Genomic DNA, 21261 nt, shown 5'->3' on the forward strand with positions numbered 1-21261 from the left:
GGGCGCCTCCGCACAGAGGAGCCGCGACACCGCCCGCCGACAGGGCCGCGGAGGCAGGGAGGCCGAGAGGCCGCCCGTCGGGAGCCTCTCAGCCACTGCCGGCAGTGAGCTGGCAGTCGCTCCACCTCAGTTTCACCGCCTCGAAGGTGGGGACGCGTAAAAATACCTACCTGAGAGGGTGGAGGCGAGGATTAGAGGTGTCGTGTGACACGGGCAGGACAGTACCTGCCACGTGACAAATGCTGAAGAGTCTTCAGCTATGACGATTACTGTCACTTTTTAGTGCGATCGCTCTAGGGGGTGGGTGGGCTAAAAGCCTGGCACCTGCGGGCCCTGGATACACGGCCCCGTCCTGGGTCCCACTCAACTGGGATACTGGGGCGACAGTATACTGTTCAGCGCACAGCAGGCCCGGGGTCTGTGCCTGACAGGGGGGACGTCTACCCAGCACTATCCGTCCCTGACTGTCCCCTACACTGTCCTTCTACTGCCTGCTTTTTTGTCAATTTCCTACCTTCTGTCTTAGCAATTATTTAATCGTGAAGAGTGTTAGTTTCCCAGGTAAACTATGAAAATGCAGGACTGGCTTGATTCTCCCAACTACGGACCCCTCGGTGCTTCTGTCTGGCAAAGCTGAGGTCGGGATGCCGGCCTCTCTGCGTCGCGCTAGAGCGCCGTTTTATTTCCTTAACTGATGCGGTAGGAAGCGGGGAAGCGCATCTGAGGTCGATTTTTAATGTCTACTACAGTCCGTAAAAACACGACTTCACGTGTCGTCTCTTCGGGACCACGAATGAGGCCTCCTACTGGTCCTAGCTGACCAACGACGGCTAACTGCAAATTCAGGGCATGTAATCTGAAGGGGAAAAATTAAAGCCCTCTTGTAAAAACTCGGGTCCTTCGGCGCCTTTAGTATTGACCAAGGAGGCCAACGTTCGGGATGATTAGGAAGATGTCTCGTTTCAAACGCAGTTGAGAAAACCTACCGGTAACACAGCCCGAATTTGGACCAACATGGTATTCTTGTGCCAAAATTCTATTCGCTGTGGGTTTTTCTATCGCTGTAATTTCCAATAAGATAATCCTGGGGACGGTATTGTTTGAATGTTTCTGCAACCGTGATACCGATAAAGCATCGTTAAGGCAATGTGCTGTAAATGCTGGCTCAACCGATCTTAAGATAGCAGTGTCTTAAAGAGACTGACTGGCAGATGGCTTTCCTGCCCTCTTGTTTTAGGTGATGAAACATTCTAACTTAAATAGAGAATTTCAAGCGTGTTGAGTATTTTGACACTTGCCCTGAAAGGCGACTGCTTCTTACATGGAATCAACTTGGAGAATGCAGTAAGTTGAGAAAGTGCAGCTTAGCAACGCTGGAGACCTCCTAACGATCGCAATGCCAAAGCGAACCACTTCCACTGAGGGTGACAGGAGCCAATTTACTTGAAGTAAATTAGTTAAAGTAGATGCAACTACGTCTTTAGAAACACTAAAAACTACTTACAAAAAGCTGGAGGAACTTGAGGATTCTTTTGTGGGTAAGTATATAAAGTGCATTCCCACTGATAGGGTCAATAACTGGCAATCTGTGGATTTTATTTTTGATCAACGAGTATACAGCATCGAAGAGGCTGCGGGAAAAGCCATCAAAGTTGTTAGGAGGCTTTAAGGAAAAATGTAAAACGCTCTGGACCACCCCTGCTTTAGAAGCATTTTCAGTGTTTTCACATCACGGCAATAAAAGGTTGACTTGACTCAAAGCAGTGTTTGGGAAAAGTTTTACGTTGGGTATCTCAGCAAGAGGTCTTGATTGTTCCCAGTCTGTGTCAATCTCAGATACAAGCGCGAGCTACGGATCTCTAGGAGAGGGGGTTCTAACCGTGTTTAATGCTGCTGTTTGAGAACGACAGGACTGCGAAGGGACCACACCAGCGACCAGGAGCTCGGGCCCGGCCCCGCCCCGTAGCGGACTCACTGCGACCCCCTTCGGGGCTGCTCTGGCCCTTCCCGGGTCTGCCGGAGCCGCCCCAGAAGGCCTGGGTCAAAACGTATGCGCTAGAGGACTCCCGAGGGGTGACGCGTTCTTCCGATGACCTCCTGACCCATGTCTAACGGAGAGTGACCTTCAACCTCAGGGCACGCTAGAACCCCTGGGGGAGCTTCCGGAATGCACGTTCCTGGGCACCACCCTCCAGAGGCGATCTAACAGGTCGGAGGCAGAGCTCCCCGGATGGTTTGTGCTGCTGGTGATCGGGATTTTAAAACTGCTTAACGTGACCCTCCTCCCAGCCCATTATCAAGCCTCTGGACAAACACCAGCTGATTTCTATTGCCTCTACATCTACTGAATTCAATATCTGAAGTCAGGGAGGGCTGGCTGGCCCCTATCTAGATGAAACACCTAGCAATCATGAAAACAAAACAAGAATCTGAATGAATGTTTTCAAAGGAGAAAAACTTTACAAGTTTACCTTGCATCTGGAGATATATTCACTAAAGGCTTAAATGTTTCTTGTAAATAAAGCTCTGTTTTTATAGAAAGAAAATATGCAGTTAGTAACAACCCATTTGCCGTTTGTAATTATTACATAAATTAAACTACTCTTCAATTTACAGACAACAATTAGAAGGATTAAAAACCAAAAGCAAATGAATGCAATTTACTGAACACTACCGGATAAATTACAGTTAGGACTATTTTAAACAACTTATAAAAGCTGCTTTCGGGATGTTGCCTTTGTGGAAAAATTAAACATTTAAAAACAGTATTACAATAGATGTTGTAAAAATGAGAAGAATATTCAAGCAATCTGATGTAAAAAATCAAAACCAGCAGAGGTCACTAGAATATTAGCAAATTACTATCACCCTTAAGACAGAAGTGTTCATAGAATCCTTTAAAACTAATTTTCACAAGTTAAAATAGAAAATAAAAGTTACAACAGACTTTGTCCTTTAAATGTGCTTAAGTTTTGTTTCCCCAAACTCATGCTCAAAACCTGCATCTTGGGGATCTTGGGAGTCTGTAGAAACTATCTTCCTAGAGACCCACTGTAATGAAATCTGCCTCGCGGAGGTTTCTATGCAGAAAGCATGAAGAAGTATCTTGACGTTACCATTATTACCACTGAGCACCATCTCACGTCAAACTGTAAATATACTTAAATCTTAGTCTAACGTTACTTATAATGCAGTAGAATCTGATCAGGAAGATCTGTCTCGGTGTTAAGTTATATATTCACTTCCTAATAGGCAGTGCTAAGATACGGATCCCATGTTGACCCTGTTTTGTTTGACTTGACAAAGCCATTCTAAATCAAATATATCGCTCAGCGAAACTTCCAAGTCAAATGGAGTGAAAGAGCCGCTAGCCCTTTAGAGAATTCCCACGGACGTTCGGATTCTGCGGCTGCTGGTCACAAAGGTTGCTCATCATTCCAAGCAAATTATTAATCAAAAAATTTCTATAACGACTGCCTTCCTCAGTGAGTCCTGTCCCATCCCAGTGACGGGCCCTTTGCCCCCTCCATCAATCCAGCACGACAGGGCTCGCTAAGACAGAACAATTTCACGATCGTGAAATCAGAATTTAAAAAATGGATCCATTGCGGAAAAGGTACCGTGACTTCGAAGGGTTCCTTTTTCATGTCATTTTATTCACGCCTTCTAGTTTAAGGTTCGTTTGTTCTGTGTTTCTCCATTATAAAGAAATAATGATTAAATTTAAGAACAGATCCTTAATTTTGTTCATCTTAAGCACTCGCCTGGTGCATTTTCTATAGACAGATAAATCTGTGTGCAAGGAGGGTAATCCTTAGCAGTCAGTGGTGGCTCCGTGGGGGGCAGTGACCGGGGCACTGGTTAGTTCACTGTCTTTCTATCCCAGCCTTAGTGTGAGGACTTGTTATAGGATCCCCTAGTAAACAGAACGGATGGTGTTTACAATAATAATAGCACACTATTCAAGATTAAAATAGAAATAAATGTTTTAATCACATAATTTCTTACGCAAAGAGAAAAGGATCTGCGAAGCTAAGACGTGTTTTACACACATTTTTTTCCTGATCCTAAAAGATTTTTAACACCCAATAGTGCTTACCCCTCCATGTTTCAATCTTATGTTCCTCTAATTCATAGATCTGTACCTGCAAATGAGAAAAATTCTTATTTACAAACGTTAACATATACAACATAAGAAAAAAATTTCATAACTACTGTGGAGTCCCATAATTCGGCAGATGGAAACAGTCAAGATAATTCAGAAATACTGGAAATATAAATTAGAAACATAAAGTGCTCTACGTTTCTTGAAAGATAAATGTTTTCTAAACTTAAAACACAACAGGGGTGCCTGGCTGGCTCAGTTAGTGGGGCACGGGACTCTCGATGTCAGGGTTGTGAGTCGGAGCCCCACACTCGGCGTAGAGATTACTTAAAAAAATAAAAAGTGTTTACGTTTAAAACATAAACTAGGGTAATATTTTCATGAAATCTAATAGAAACATTTCTGATCCGCTTAAATTTTAAAACACGTATGGACATACATGCCCAATGCCCTCTTTTTCAGGGTACAGAAAATGTTTAGCATCTCTAATTTAAAAAGGACAAGTGGTTACATGGTGCTAAAATAAAGCTGTTAGGTCAATTTGTGCCTGGACCGTATCGACCTGTTTCCCCAGGGTAGGAAGGGCATAAAATACCTGGAGGGTTAAACGGCGCAGTATACTACCAAGTCACTTTGGAGTCGTTCAGCTTTGTTTCAAATCTCGAGGCCTGCCCTACCACTTTCTTAGTTGCTCTTCTTGGCCAAGTTATTTAACCTCTCCATCTGCTTCCCTTCCAAGACGAGTGCGTGCAAACGCCCTCCAGATACGGCTTCTGTGAGCATCCCGGGAGAGAACAGGAAATAGAGGGCCTGGCCCAAGACGGTGGTTCTCCGCGGCGCCCCCCTGTGGCCTCCCCTCCCGGCTCAGTGTTTCAAAAAATCACTACGCCTTACTTCTATCAGCGTTGTGCTGGGACTCAAGGGGGCACCTGAAATAAGAAAACGTGGCCTCTTCTTGGAGCTCAAAATACAGACGGCAGCAGCATCAAGGCAGTCTTAGATAAAAATGCCACCGACCCTAGAGCGACGCGGGGTCAGGGGTGCCGACCCCCGCGCCGTCGAAAATCTGCGCGTGATGTGTGACTTCCCCAGAGTCAGCGTGTTGTTCAACAGTCAACTGTAGGAGGTCACCCTCTAAAAGGCTGAGTACGGGGACACGCACAAGGTAGAGACGACCAGAGGTCAGGCCAGGGAAGTGTCGAGGAGGAAGATTTCAGCCGGGCCCGCATGGCGAGTGGGCTTTACAAAAAGCAGAAAAACTCGAGTAAAGGCCTGGGGAGGAAAGACTCGCCCCTGCTTAAGGAACACGGAGGACACGCAGGGCTGGAGTGAGGGCTGGGGACCAACGTGGCCTCATGCTCCCTCGACCGCCCCATGGCCCGGGGGCTGCCTGGCCCGGGAGACGAGGCCGGGTCAGCCCCGATGGGTTTAAGTAGCGAATGACGTGATGGTAAGGCTCTAAGGAGGAGGCTTTCACAGCACCGGCGCCAGATGGGAAACCGAGTCTCGGGTGGTGAGGTCTAGAACCGTGATCGGGGTGATACAGGGGCCACAGGAAGAAGGACCGAAAGGTTCAGAGATTAACTTAACAGGAGGGAGAGAGAGACCGGTACGTAAAAAGTCCCCCGCCCCCGCCCGGTTCTGATGCTAGGTGACGGAGCAGTAAATATCCACACCAGAGAGGAAAGCCGAACCGAAGGTCAAGGGAAGGGGAGGGCGTGGGTTTTTTTTGTTTAAGTTCCAGTTAACATACGGTGTGATACTAGTTTCACGAAGAGAATGAGTGACTCATTACTTCCATACAACCCCCAGTGCCCATCACAAGCGCCCTCCTTAATGCCCATCCCCCAACTAGCCCATCCCTCCGCCCACCTCCCTCCAGCCCCCTTCGCTTTGCTCTCTATCCTTAAGAGTCTGTTTTATGTTTTGCCTCTTTTTGTTTCCCCTTATGTTCAGCTGTTTTGTTTCTTAAATTCCACACATGAGTGAAATCACATGTTGTGTGTCTTTCTCTGACTTACTTCGCTTAGCATAATACGCTCTGGAGCCCTCCATGTTGCAAATGGCAAGATTCTGGTTTTTTTTTTTTTTTTTTTTTTAAGTTTATTTATTTTTCAGAGAGAGGCAGAGAGAGCGAGCAGGAGAGGGGCAGAGAGAGGGGAAGAGAATCCCAAGCAGGTGCTGCACCATCAGCACGGCGCCCGAGGTGGGGCCCGAACTTACAAACCACGAGATCGTGACCTGAGCCGAAACCAAGGGCTGGACACTGAACCGACTGAGCCACCCAGGCGTCCCAAGGTTTCGTTCTTCAAGGATATGGTCGAACATAGTTTACAAACAGAAACTGCAGCTCCAGGCCTCACTCTGGAAGTCCCGAGAAGACACCAGTGCTCAGCTGAGCAGAGGCCTCCCTGCGTCCTGCCTGCACGGGCCCGAAGGTCTTCGGCCACAGTCGCCAGCGTGGATGCGGTTTCACCAACGTGAGCGTCTATTATGAACCAGGTGTGTTTGGCCCTGACATGATGGGAAGGGTGTGTGCGTGTGCGTGTGTGTGTAAGATACAAAGATGAGTAAGATACAGTCTCTACCTTCTCCCTCAGAGAACTCAAAATCTAGCCCGAGATTCAGATCCCCCCATAACAGCATTTCTCAACCCTGGCACTAGTGACATTTTAGGCCAGGTGACTTTTTGTTGTAGAGACCGTCCTGTACCCTGTAGGCTATTAAGCAGCCTCCCTGGCCTCTGCCCGCCAGACACCAGAACCGCCCTGCCCTTCTAGCTGTGACCAAAAATATCTCCAGATGTTGTCAAATGTCCCCTGGGCCGGGGGGGCGGGGGGGCGCGAGGGGGCAGAATGGCTCCCAGCGGAGAAACGCTGCCTTACGACTAATGAGAATGCAGCATGAAAAGTGCCATAAGGGCATTAACGGGTGCAGAGAAAGAGTGACTAATTCTGTCAGAGGTGACTGATGCAGGGAACTCTCCATCACTAAGGTGATCCAGGAGTAGGATTGTGAAAGTCTAGACTTTCAACTGGCAGGGGCCTAAGGACAAGGAGGAGGACAGAAAGGAGAGTGTGAACATGAAGTTGGGCAAGAGCAGCCACACAGACGAGAAGAAGGCCGAAGGCTAAGCTTTAGAAAATATCCACAGTTAGGAATTACGGGAAGGCAGGGAGAGAAGGAGCCTAGCAGGTCAGCTCAGAAGGAGAGGAGAAACGAGAAGTGTCACCAACACCAAGTGTAACACTGCACGACCACCGTTCTCGAGTACAAAATTCAACAGTTAAAAAGAGGCATCCAGTACCTACGTTTCTGTAACCACGGTGGTCGAGAGGGGCGGCGGTGGCGGTGGCTCTCGCTCAGAGGAAAAGTTCTTTCCGAAACATACGTGAAAATTATGGTTTAAGAGTTCCGTTTCCATTTTGTGGAAGATCAGCCACAGAAAATTTTACGAAGACGCCACAAAATCTTTCAAGTGTGAGCTCCCAACCTCACTGAAAATTCAATAGGAACAAGGTTTGAAAATAAGGCTGGAGATCACCCAAGGGAGAATCGGCAAGTAGCAAATGAAGACAGGTCAATGACGCTGAGCCCTGAAGGATGAACACCGTGGTCAAGTGGCCCGATGCTCCTATGCCTGACGTCCCCGAGGAGAGGGGATGAGAAAGGAAAAATATCTGAAGAAACAGCAGCCAGAAACTTCCCAACTCTGTGAAAAACCGACTTAGGAGATCACGGAAACTCAGCAAACCTGGAGCGGGATAAAGACACAGAAAACCAAACCCGGGCATGTCCCTGCTACTGCTGAAGCCCCGAGTTAGAGAGACAATCTCAAGCCAGAAAGAAATAGCGTATTCTACGGAACGCGTTAAGAATGAACAGGTCTACTGACCTCTTACCGGAAGCACCGGGGAGGAGCTGCAGCGTGGACGTGTTAAAAACAACTATTAACTCAGCTTCTATGATGCAGCAAAAGCCTTCTTCAAAAATGAGGATGAAGTAATGACAGTGTCCTTGAACAACAACTGCGATGGCCCGTCACGGCAGAACGGTCACGATAGGACTGAATGACACAACGCAGGAGGGAACCAGGCAGACTGCAGGGGTGGGGTGGGGTGGGGGCGCAGCACGCAGATCCAGAGAGCAGCGAGAGACGGCCTCTGGGCGGGTTGGTTTAAAAAACTATGAATACTTGTTCTTTTTACTCTTCATTTGGTTTAAAACAAAAATAAGGGCAGGTTAAGTGGACCTTTGGTTACCCTGAAAGTTCAGCGTTTAACTCTCAACAGATGGTGTTCAAGTCGATACTGAAATGCACACAGCAGCCAGAAACATCCAGGGCAGAGAGGTACAGAAAACATCGACAGAGCGCAGTCAGCTGTGATGGAGAGGAAGGCACTACCCTTAGTCTCCAGCTGCAAACAACCAGAAAATGGAAAAAAGGATGTGAAATGACTGTTTTCAGACATTAGGCAACAGGCAGGGCAGGACCGGCCGGACCGTCAGCCCCGGGAGAAGGGAAGCAAGCAGACCGAGCCCCATGATCCCCACCTCTTTCTCTGGACTGCAGTGCAGGCAGCTGACCCAGCCAGGGCATGACAGTCCCACTGAGTCAGGGAGACAGGAATCAAAGTCTGGGCAGGCGGAATTTGCGGGCAGAGAACCGGACGAGGAGGCGCTGTCCACGACAAGAGGGGACGGCAGTGCAGAGATCCTGAGCTTTGGACGGAGTACTAAGCTGGGCACGGCCGGGGTAAGCGGACATGAGGCCAGGCAAAGACTGACCAAGATGCTGTGTCTTCACCAGGCAGAATGGACAGTCCTCACTAAGCCACCGGCCACCAGGGATTCCACGGAGATCCCAGCAGTAAGAGAACCAAACCAGAGATGAACACTCTCACCAAGTTTAAAAACTGGCCCCCCAATAAACATTTGAGAAGATGCTCAACATCATTAGCCATTAGGCAAATACAACGCCAAACCACAATGAGATCTCGCCTGTCGGGATGGCTAAAATAAAAAACACAAGAAACGACAGGGGTTGGTGAGGATGTGGAGACCAAGGAACCCTCGTGCACCGTTGCTAAGAATGCAAACTGGTGCAGCCACTGTGGAAATCAGTGTGGAGGGTCCCCAAAAAATGAACAACAGAGCTACCACAGGATCTGGCAATTCCACTCCAGGTGGTTTCCTGCAAACCCCTCCTCCACCTGCCAAAAAAACCAAATACTAATTTGAAAGGATGCATTTATCCCCACACTTGCTGCAGCATGAGTTGTAAGAGCCAAGACCTGGAAGCAATTCAAATGTCCATCAGTCAATGAATGAGTAAAGAAAATGTGGTGCTCGCACGTGCGCGCGCGCACACACACACACACACACACACACACAGAGGAATGCTACTCAGTTATAATGAACAAATGCCGCCATTTAAATGTGACAACGTGGATGGACCTGGAGTGAAATTCTAGAGAAAGAAGTCAGAGACATAGTGAAATAAGTGAAATAAAGTAAAGTCAGCGAAAGACAAACACTCTATGATTTCACTCATATGCAGAATCTAAAAATCAAACAGAACAGAAATATACTCAGAGATACAGAGAACTGGTGGCCACCAGAGGGGAAGGAGGGGGAAGGGACAAGAGAAATGGGTGGAGGGGATTAAGAGGTACAAACTTCCAGTTATAAAATTAGTCAGTCACAGGAATATAGTCAATAAAATTGTAATAACTTAGTATGGTGACAGACGGTACAACTGGACCTGGTGTGATCAGTTTGTAACATGTAAAGATACTGAATCACCGTGTTGCACCCCTGAAACTGACACTGTATGTCGATTATAATAAAAAAAAATTGGGGCCTGTATATTTAGACAAATGTTTTATAAAAACTTTGGTTTAACTGATAACTACTGCTGAGATTTTTAATGCGGGGGTTAGCTGCATTTTATCAAAATACATCCAGTTAATAATCATCCTTGTGTTGATCTTGCAAGTTCAGGAGCAGACACGTGACCACTATAATGAAAACCAATATTCACCTGCATTGGTAGTATTTCAGAAATCAGACACGTCACGCGAAATAAATATGGCATACTTACAAAATCTTTGGTAAAACTTAGTTCTAAGAGTAGGTTTCATGTCTTTTCTTTTATGTAGGAATTTAGTTATTGGGCAATATTGACCATTACGTGTAAAAAGAAAATTGATTGAATTGTCTTTTTACCTTTTAGATACCCGAAATAGTATGAAGGAAAAAAATTACACAATTCTGTCCTTGCCCACTCCTGCCGAAAAACAAACACAAAACACGCCCCCCCCCCCCCCCGGCAAAGCAATCAACCGCCCAAAGCAACAAAAACTAAACAAGCTGGTAGAATCACAAAAATCATAGTGTTAGATAAAGGCCATCGTGTGGTTCTCAAATGGTGCTCTTACCAAACAGCTGGACCAGGGACGAGGGAGTTCTCCCACTAAAATTAACCAGTCCTTTTGTAACTGGCAGAAAAATGTCAAAACTGAATTTGTCCAATTTTAAGATTTACTTCTTTGAAACCAAAGAGTACATATCGTTCTTGTTAGAAGAATTTACGGGGTGACTGCACGAAGCTGCACTCGCAGCAAGAGGCCCAGGAAGATACACTCTGTGGCACCGTCAACTGCAGAGGGACGCTGCCGTGGACCGTCACCCGCAGCAGGCTGTGGGAAGGGCCGCCTTCACTCCTGGGTCCGTGCAGTCACAGCGCCCCAGCACGCCCATCATGCCGTGAAAGATCGTAAGTTCAGGGACTAACTGACCTCTGCGATTGACCTGTGCTTCTAGTTGTAAAAATCCACCCCCCCCCACCCCCCACACACACACGCAGAAACACACAGCTCCGATTACGGACATAAGGATTTCTGGCACTTACCATGGGTGATTTATAGTATCTATGTAGTATATTTATGAAATCTGTAATTGTTAGCATTCCTGGAACAGAGAATCGTATGTTAAATATAAAACCATGAAAAATTTCGAACGGTAAGCAAAAATATTTGCTAGAAAAGCTTCTAAAATATACTTTAAAGGTATCAAGCACGGTTTAATAATATATTACTTAGGGCTATTAACCTGTTAATTATCTACAACAAACCAAGACAAACGTAGCTGAAAATAGACCGGATGGCGAGTACAATGGAAGCAACCACAGTGTTCGGCAATTCAGTGATGGAAAACTTACTGATTAATAGAAAACATCACAAAAGACTTGCAGCTATGTAAAGAACTGGAGATACTTTAAAATAAGATGAAGTATTCCGTAAGCTTTAGACGCGTGACCTTTCTGGGGGCAGGTGGATTGTTTCCTGAGAAGCATTCTATAAAGAGTGTCTAAGTGCTTATTTAGTGCCTGTTTATTAAGGGCCACGAAGTGCTTCCTACGTGCTTCATCCTAAGATGAAGACGACAGGAAACTTTTCCTTGAGACTGAAACTGTAACCTGGGCAGGGAGGCACACGTACACTGGTAATTTCAAAACAACGTGAAGTCCACGAGGAGAGACCGTGCTCACTGTCTGCTACGAGTTACAAAATGAGAAGTGACGGATTCAGATATCGTAAGTTACGGGACTTTTCTAACAGTACGGCGGTGATCTGGCTCGGGCGTCAGGCCTGTGTCACTTCGTCCGCACCGTCAAGAAGGTGTGTGGCAGACAAGCAGGGACCGACCGCGGGCCTGTGCACACGCGCGGAGTCAGGTGTCCGAGCACAGCGTCGCCCGCGGACCCTACCCCCGGGCTCGCAGGAGCTGGCAAAGGCACATAAGCTCCTTCGGGAGCCAAAAGGGCACCGAATCAAAAGAAACTGGATGAATAAATAAATAGGAGAAAGAAACTCAGTAGGGGTACGTAAGTGTTTTGAATTTCCCAGCAGCCCCGCCTCAGCCGGGATGTAAAAGCCGGAAAGTTCTTTAACTTGGCAGCAAGTTTTCTAGGCTGAGTTCCAAACCAGGGCCTATTACAATACCTTCGGCGTTTGGCCTTTCAGGTTGCCATTTCAGCTCTCTCCCCGGCCCGCGCTGCTTACCTACAAAACTTTGTTTCTTACTCTCCCACAGCGGCGCTGCTCGGACACCATTGGCTACTAAGGCAAAGAAGGCCTTTTTCACCTGGAGACAAACGGGAGAAACAGAACAGACTTTCACGTCCACGTGTCAGGGAGAAAAATACCTTCAACTAAAATAGCCGACCAGATCTTACCAGTTATCTTCGATGTCAACTTCTGTAAGTTGGACAGGCCCAAAAGAGCTGAGTTTGTTACCACCAGCAAAAATACAGAAGCCTACAGGGACTGGAGATCTTTTAAATGGAAACAATGCAAGTAACTTCAAAAATGTTCTTTGTTCATTGTATCTAAAGACTTTGGCATACACAGAGACTTTATATGATTTAAACCATATAAAAGAATTAAATTTCAGTGCAATTTCTCCTTGATGTGGTTGTCAGTTCATCTGAAAACGCTGAAGTGACACCAAATGACTTGAAACGAAAATCTGTTTTTCCTATGTTCAATAACAAAGCAAACAAGTGTACTTTCTCATTTCCTGGAAGCTGAGAAAGAAAAGGTAAGAAACACGTAATACACACGTACTTTCATTGTGGTCCTGGGACCATAATAACATTCAGCATAAACATTCAGCGTGTGCCTGTCACAGGCTGGGCCCCGTTCGGGCAGTGCTCACATCTGGCATCTCTGTGAATCACCCCGACAGGCCCCCTCTGGGATCCCAAGCCAGGTTCAGGCACCAGAGCGGATGGTTCGTTAAAAGCCAAAAGCTCAGGGGCGCCTGGGTGGCTCAGTCGGTTAAGCAGCTGACTTTGGCTCAGGTCACGATCTCCTGGTTCGTGGGTTCGAGCCCCGCGTCGGGCTCTGTGCTGACAGCTCGGAGCCTGGAGCCTGCTTCGGATTCTGTGTCTCCCTCTCTCTCTGCCCTGCCCCCACTCATGCTCTGTCTCCCTCTCTCAAAATAATAAATAAACGTTAAAAAAAAAAAAAAAAAGCCAAAAGCTCAGTGCTGAAGAGGACTCTCTAAATACGGACGGCAGATAAACACAGGGAAGACGGCTCACCTTTATTAATAACCAAAGGAATGAAGATGAAGGCAAATTTAAAGTATTATTTAGAGCTGCTAAAAAGGCTAATATTTTTCAGTGATAGCACCTAAAGCAAGTGCTGCTGTAAAACCGCGTGTGGCTCCATAAATTGTGTTTCTGAGCTTCGGTTTGTATGACGAATTGTGAAAATATTCATACGGTTTGTGCGCTAGCTTTTTCTGCTGAAGTATGGCGTCATCCTAGATTTTAGGAGTAGGAGTCAAAGACGTTCAATGTCGCATTATTTCTAATTATTGGCATTGGAAAAGAAATCTGCCCCCGACGAAAGAGAACACATTAAATGCTGGCATACCGAGATGAGAAAAAAAGCATCAAATAGAAAAATTAGGAAGACTCGAAGTAGAAAAAAGAAAAAAGGTTTATGGCAGTGTGAAACATAGACTATTAAATTTTATGCTATAATTATACACAATATGTGTTTAAATGGAAAAGATCAAAGAGAAATAAGCAGAAAATCAGACTGTATTAAGGAGCGGGGACAGTGACCCTGCGTTTCTTTAAAAAAAATTTTAATGTGGCATAGTTTTCTTTTTAACAAAGGAAGAAAAAAGTTCTTCCCCCCACCCACTGTATTCCAAACCCGTTAGCTTAACAGTAAAAAGAAAGGAGAGAATTATAGGAATCCAGGGCTTTCTATCAGACTAGGGTTAACAATTCAACACGTGCTTATGCCTTTATTGTGACACATTCTGCCTCTGTTTGGCACGACTTCTGTGGACGCTTGGTTCACTTACATGAGTACGGGGACGGCTGGCGGGTGAGGGAATCTCATTCATTATTTTCTATGCTTCTCTAGCCCCGTCCTGGACTGTGTCCGACGATCTACAAGATCATCAGAGGGCAGGGAAGAGGACGTGGAGGTCCCGAGGGCCAATCAGATGACATGGGAGAGCATCGGCAACTAAGTGGCATCCGTAAACTGCCCAAATATTTTTTGAACCACAGCTTGTATCAAGAATCCCAAAGACGTTCATACCGCTCGTGCAACTACATGGCCCCCAGGGGCAGTGTGCCAATGTGTATGGTCTGCTAGCTCTATCTGGATGACGCTCTGGGGATCCCGGATGGCGGTCCTAGAAAATACCGCCAAAGAATATGGGGCAGAAGCCACAGATAAACCGATTTTAAAACACATTAAATTATCAGCTCAGCTTGCTTTTCTAAACGGTGCCGAGTCCGCATCACAGGGCTCAATCTCATGAACCGTGAGATCATGACCAGAGCCGAGATCCCGGGTCAGAACTCGACTGACTGAGCCCCCGAGGCACCCCAAGAAAACCAATTTTAAAATCATTCATCAACATCATTCATGAAACCCTAAGTGGCCATATCTGTTGAAGACCCATTCCAGAAGGTTCTGAGTTTGGCCATGATGAAACAACTACACAAGCCAGACAAAATACACAAATCTCTGTTTGAAAGCACCGGTGTGCAGCACGCAGGTGAGATTCAAGAAGCCCCAATTCCCGAGAGAAAGGCGGCATGTGACGAGAGCTCCACAGTCATTCTGGAGGTTTTCTGTGGATGTTTTCCAAATCCTTTTCAAATAGGTGCATCTCAACAGAAAGCTGGATGCTATTAAAAAGAATCGAATAAACCCCAGGCAGGTTAAACACACACAAAACCACACCTAAGCGCATGTCACAGACAAGATGCTAAGAACCAAAGGCCAAGAGAAAATCAGCTGGAGGAAAAAGACACACAACTGCTTTCGAAGAGGCTACAAGCCGCCAACAGCCATTTTTCTCTCAAATGTAATGACTCTTCCTTCGGAAACACAACATCTCGCTTCCTTGACTAATCTGCTACCTAAAAGCTCTTACTCAGCCCTATAACTGCTATGAGGTTGCCATAGGCGTCTAAAGGCCAGCACCCGACTCCGCATGTGGCCAATCCACCGGTGGGGGCACACAGGCCGTGACACGGAAGTCAGGCACTGATAAGGCGTGCGGACTTCAGTGAACACTGGGGCTGGAGGTCAGTGGCAAGGTAGACTGTGAGAAGAACCCCCAGGGAGGCAGCAGTCCCACGGCAAACAGGAAGTTAAGAATTTAATGTGAAAAGTATCATCACTTCTGCAAGAGGAGGCAGAACCATCGAAAGATAAGGAAAATGCTTACATAAAGTACCTCCTAGCCCGCTTTCTTTTCAACGGGTGAAATCACCAGGCCAACTAGAGTCCCACTTGGGTTGCTCGGGCCCTTGACCCTCTCTGAACCTCGGCGTTCGCAGGTACACGATGAGATTAACAGGTGATGTCTTCCTCACCGGACTAACCGGGCTCGTAGGTGAGGATATTCGGCATGGGGTCAGCACCAAGAACCAAACAGAATAAATGCTTTAATTTCCCACCCTAGAGGGGTCCGACCAGAAGGAGAGAAACAGCCACTGTTTTAATCCCACCCACAGGCACTGCTGACATGTCCCTACATCGCGGAGGAGTCCCAGCCTCCGAAGACCCGGGACAACACCGTGAGGTGGACGAGACACCCTTGCGCTCGCATGGGCCGTGTCACAAGGCCCCAGAAGGGCAGGCCTGCCTATGGCTCCTGTGGTCTGGCCGGACCTCCTTCTGAACCTTGGCTTTCTCAACACCATGTGTGTGCAGCTGAAGAGCAATTTAAAACTAGACTTAGAAAATTCTTCACGATTACAGACGGCACGGAGTGTTACCAGTTAACCGATAAACAGGACAAAAGGAAGACTGGTGCAGTCTGGCTCCAATTTGCAGGAAAAAAACTCTTGGGGGATCTTGAGTACCTCGGAAAATTTCTTTTCAACTGAAATGCAATTTGCTCAAAGTGTTGTCCGTTTAAAAATGTACTTAAAAAAATTTTTTTTTTAATGTTTATTTTTTGAGAGAGAGAGAGAGAGAGAGAGAGCATGAGCCGGGCAGGGGCAGAGAGAGAGAGAGAGGGAGACACAGAATCCGAAGCAGGCTCCAGGCTCCGAGCCGTCAGCACAGAGCCCGATGCGGGGTTCGAGCCCACAAACCGCAAGATCATGACTTGAACCGAAGTCGGACGCTCAACTGACTGAGCCACCCAGGTGGCCCCTAAAATGTACTTTTAATAGGATTTTCAAACAACCAAATGTTGATCATTAGATACGATGGAACATAAAATTTTAATAAACGGTTTCTTAAAATAGTAACAAGCCCCAAGAGAGCGGGGCCGTCTCATGCCAACTAGCACATCTGAGTTCCCTAAAATGGGAATCTGGTTCCTCTGACGCGTCACTGTTCTCTGTACGGTTTTACCCCGATTTTCAGTAATGAAGTAGATGGTGGGGCTTTCAAAATTAACGCCGATGAACAGCTAGAGCTCTTTAGAACCGTCCAATCTGGTTCTGTACTACATTTTTGCATCAGGATTTGCCCAGTGGATTTACACTACCTGGAGGCAGCTCTCCGGTCTGACAGCTGTCCCCCGCGCAGGAGGCGTCCAGCCTTTCTCAGGTGAGGTGTCCAAGCCCTTCCGCAGCCCAGCCCCAGCCCACAAACAGAACTTTTTGTTTTTTGCTTCTGCGTCACAGCGTCCCGTCCGCTTCAAAGGAACTTCCCTTCAACTCTACCTGTTAAAACCCAGTTGACCTTGGACTTCTAACTCCACAGCAAAACCTACCCGGGTCACTCCCATCAGAGTAGGTGCTCCCTTCTCTCTGCTGCCACGGCACCTAATTCCTCCCCTTTCTGTGATTTCCAGGGTTTCCCTTGTGTCTCCTTCAGCTTAAAAATGGCAGAGTAAAATCATTCCTGACAATTGTTCCTCCTGGAAGGTCACCCCCAGACTATAGGGAATATAAGCTGGAAAAGGGATGAGCCAGGAGGCCTGCGGGTGGAAAGTGGGGGGGGGGGGGGGAGGTTAACGAGTAACCAAGAGGAAGGGCTGAGCCCGGTGGGAGAGAAGCTGAGCGGCCTCTCCCTGTTCCCGGAAGACCCAGGACCGGAGGCCCTGGCGGGGGTGGGCACAGAGCCAGAAACAAACAGGACGGCTGTTTCCGATCAGGTAATAACCACAGCCACCTGCCGTCGTTGACAAAGGGCCATTTTCTGGAGAAACTGCTCCACAAATGCAACAAACAGACGAGAACGTTCCGGGATGAACAAGATCAGTGGAACCCACCAAGAAGCCCACTTGTGAACACAACGTATCCACTCAAATTCTTGGCGCTCGTTCTTCATTATGAACAGCCAGCCAGACTCACCGGCCACTTGACAAAGCTGGACGAGTCCTAGTTTTACCTGCGTCTTACCCGAAGGGCGGAGAAAACAAGACTCCCAAAAAGCAGAACAAAAAGGCCGAGAGAGAGACAGGATAAGAATATTAAAGGACCAACTCAGGGGGCCCAAGACTTGCTGGTCGAAGTTCCAGGGAAAGGAAACAGGAAGGAAATTACCGAGGCCACGCTACACGGAATACAGACCTGAGGGACGCGAACGCCGGGTTCCAAAGGCACACCGTCCGCCCGGCTCAGTGAAGAGAATCACCACAACGAGGCACATCAGGATGAAATTTTGGGAGTTCAAAGTAGAAAGAGAAAACCCCAAAAGTGTCACAGGGGAAAAAAGCCACGTATAAAAGGTAGAGAAAAATGTAAAGAAATCACAACAGATTTCTAATATGGTCAGAGGCAGGGGAATAATGCCTTCAAAATTCTAAATAAAAATTATTTTCATTATGGAATTCTATACCCAGCTGTCTGTAAAGTGAGCGTGGGAAACACAGATATTTAAAATTTCGTGTAAGGATCTCCCGTGCACGCTTCCACGGCAAGTGTTCCGCACTGAACGCGTCCCCACAGAACTCACAGGTTGGAGCCCTCACTCCCAATACGGATAGTACGTGGAGGAAGGGCCTTTAGGAGGTGATCGGGTTTGGGGCTGGGGACCCCCTGATGGGATTAGTGGCAGAGATGTGCGCTGTGAGGACACAGTGAGAAGGCAGCCATCTGCAAGCCAGGAAGAGAGCCCTCACTGTGCAGGTGAAGCGACCATCACCTCTATCTTGGCCTTACAGCCTCCCTAACTGTGAGAAGTAAATTCTTGCTGTTCAAGCTCCCAGGCTGTGCTGGGTCTGTGCAGCCCGAGTGGGCGAAGACAGAAGCTCCTGAAAAAATGTACTCCACCCCCCGGCCGCCCCCCCAAAAGAGGGAACAGATCAAGGAAGCAGAAAGCACATGTTCAGTAGACAGGTGTTACAAGAAGCGAAGGCTCAGGAGACAGCAATGAGCAGGAAGACAAAGGACCCAGAAGGAGTGGCTCCAAACGGAGCTGCAAACACGTCCGACAGGTCTGACCACACAGAAAATTCCGTCAAGAAGTCAGAGGTGTGAAAAGATGTACGCGGTCAAAGTAAAACACAGGAGAGTTCTAGACTCCAGGAAGAACACTGAATTGTACCAAAAAAGGAAACGTTAACTACAGTTTGCACTGGGCTCAGCAGTGAATAGAATGGACAGAGAATAATGCCAGCACGCCGGGAAGGATTTCACCGGCCCCTGACAGCCAGACACACTGGGAGGATGGGGGCAGGAAGGAGGCAACACAGGCAGCAGGAACACAGGGCCGCCAGACCCGGAAGTAAAACACGGCTGAAGTTACTGGACTGAGGTGTCACGGCAATCAAGTCTAGATTTCACAGCCGAACTGGTTGTTTCCGGGCAGTGTGACAAGGGCGTAAGGAACAGGGACAGAGGCTGCTGTTTTCTATCGTAAGTTTTTGTACTACTCACTTTGAAAACCCATACGTTGGTCCCCAGTGCACTGCCTACGGGCATCAGCATGGACCCCGCCAGGTAGTGTAAGCCTTGGGGGCAGGGCCATGGCAGGTTCACCCTCTCCTCCCTCCGGTTTGAGCAACGTGCTTTGCCCCCACTTTTATTCTTTTCGGGAATACGGATGCTAGAATTTCCTTTGTCCTGGATGCCATCTACTTATTCACTGCTCCTAAGAATTATTTGGCTTGTTGAGAAATCTTTCTGTATTTTATGATTAGCTCTCCCACCTGGGCTCAAGTCCTCTGTAAGTTAGACGACGTCCTCAACGAAGTCAGCAGTCAAGTCGCCGTCCCAAATGTTGATGGGCTTAGGGTAAAAGAATCCTATGTTTCTTAGCCTGGGTTCCCCAGAAAGCAGAGCCTGGCCTGCGGTCATTTATCTGGGAATTGTGACCCCAGGAGCAGGTGTGGAGGACGGGGCTGAAACGGGCTGGCAGGGTATGTCGACGGGTGGCTGAGGTGGCCGCCAGGAAGGGCAGACTGACTCCTCCGTTCCACGGAGTCCCAGTGGATCTTCTGAGGACTGCCCGCCCTGAGGGTGCAAGGTGGAGGCGGTTACCCACTGGCTTCTATCCTCTGCTGAGAAAGCAGGCCGGGGGGGGGGGGTCACCCCCACCCCGAGGGACCTGCCTGAGGTGAGGCGGGGCTGGAGTCACAGGCGGCGTAAAAGGATTTTATAACGATGCACAAGAGGCAGCCAACGCGACTGGAAACCGTGCTCCAGGCTGAGATTTAACGAGCGAACGTTCTCTGGAGGTCCACAGCGAGCCATCAAATTGCACAGCGAGCCATCAAATTGCGCACCGAGCTGACAGACCGCACTGTGCGTCCTGTCCACCAGGACACCGTGCCAGGCTCCGTCAGCTGTCTGGCTGAAGCCGGGATTTGCCTGTCCTGGCTTGACCACCCCGATGGAACAGTCCAAAAAGGAAATGGGGCTCAATCTATGGCCTTTTTGGTCAATTCATGATAGGTTCCTAGCGATTACTATTCTTTTACTTTTATGAATAATTCATTCACACGTCTTACCTGGGATTGGGGCCACGCGCCCTACCCACAGGCTTTTTTTATGTTTTGAGTTTTGAGGAATCTCGTTTTCTTTCATCTCTAGCCTGGGGCACAGACAGACCACTTTCCACAATTCCTCCGAGGTCACCGACAGCCTGGCAATCTGCTTTCTACGCCCCTTATCACACTAGAACGTGATTCATCTGGATCAGAAAGCAAACTGGTTGAGCGCGGAGATTACTCTTCATAATCTCTCAACTTCCTCCAATCACCATTTATTGCACTTTTCCCATTTTGAAGATCATTGTCCTTGACGTGGAAAAAGTTCAAAAGGAGCGGAAGACTTTTACTTCCTCTTTCTTGGCACCTGCAGCGTGAATCCCGAGCAACAGGCCGGCCTTCTCTTTCCTTCTGTCTTTTAACACGAGCAAGCCCTGTCCCCTCTGCACTTACGGATCTCAGTTCTGGTCCCCAGTTCACACGACCCTGGGTGGCCCCTCCTCGTCACGCCCTTCCCTGAGCTTGCTTTCGATGAAACGCTCTTCGTTCTTTATTTTCTGCGTGTTCTACAAACGTGTGCTTGGCAAACACTTATTTGGATGCCTGCCGTTCGCTCTCACGTTGGCATTGCTAAAAATTATACTGACTGAAATAGTTTGAGCAAGAAAGTAAAGTGGTGATGGATCATAATTGAATGGAACACCTGTATTTACAAATCTCTGCTGACATAGAGGACTGAATAAAGAAATGGGATATTAATACATTATTTGTATCAATCAGCTTACTACATAAGCTAACTCGGGCAGTTCCTGTGCCCCCAAGGAAGCGGAACACAGCTCCTCACCCCGTACGCGTGGGCTGTGCCCAGTGGCTTCCTCCTCAGAGGGACAGCGGGGAAGTGGGGAAGCCTGACGAAGACGACCTGGGCCAGGTGACCGATGTGAAGGTCAACGGTGGTAAGACGTGCTAACAGTACGCACCCTTGATACGACGGGGTAAGAACGGCACCGAACCTCTGTGGTCTTCCTTCCTGAGCTCATGACCCCAGTCTGACCATGAGAAGAACGCGAGGTCGGGGCCGACAGCAGGGTACCCTACAGAATGATCTGCCCAGCGCTCCTCAAAACCGTTAAGGCCACAGAAGCAAAGGAAGTCCGGAAAAACTGCCACGGCCAAGGGGAGCCTAAGGAGAAACGATGACCAAATCTCCCAGAACC

General features: G+C 47.9%; 1 protein-coding gene across 1 annotated transcript in view; it reads right to left on the bottom strand.

Annotated features, from left to right (window-relative positions):
* The window catches only part of PRKAG2 (protein kinase AMP-activated non-catalytic subunit gamma 2), a 262345-nt gene that overhangs the window by 14016 nt on the left and 227068 nt on the right, over nucleotides 1–21261 (bottom strand). Inside the window, exons 7-11 of the mRNA XM_049642318.1 lie at nucleotides 12172–12253; nucleotides 11019–11077; nucleotides 4100–4145; nucleotides 2472–2526; nucleotides 1505–1631 (exon numbers count right to left, since the gene is read on the bottom strand). Of these exons, the coding sequence (XP_049498275.1) occupies nucleotides 1505–1631; nucleotides 2472–2526; nucleotides 4100–4145; nucleotides 11019–11077; nucleotides 12172–12253 (369 nt within the window). The remainder of the gene's footprint in view (nucleotides 1–1504; nucleotides 1632–2471; nucleotides 2527–4099; nucleotides 4146–11018; nucleotides 11078–12171; nucleotides 12254–21261) is intronic.

The sequence above is a fragment of the Panthera uncia genome, chromosome A2 (genome assembly GCF_023721935.1).
Source record: "Panthera uncia isolate 11264 chromosome A2, Puncia_PCG_1.0, whole genome shotgun sequence".
Taxonomy (NCBI): domain Eukaryota; kingdom Metazoa; phylum Chordata; class Mammalia; order Carnivora; family Felidae; genus Panthera; species Panthera uncia.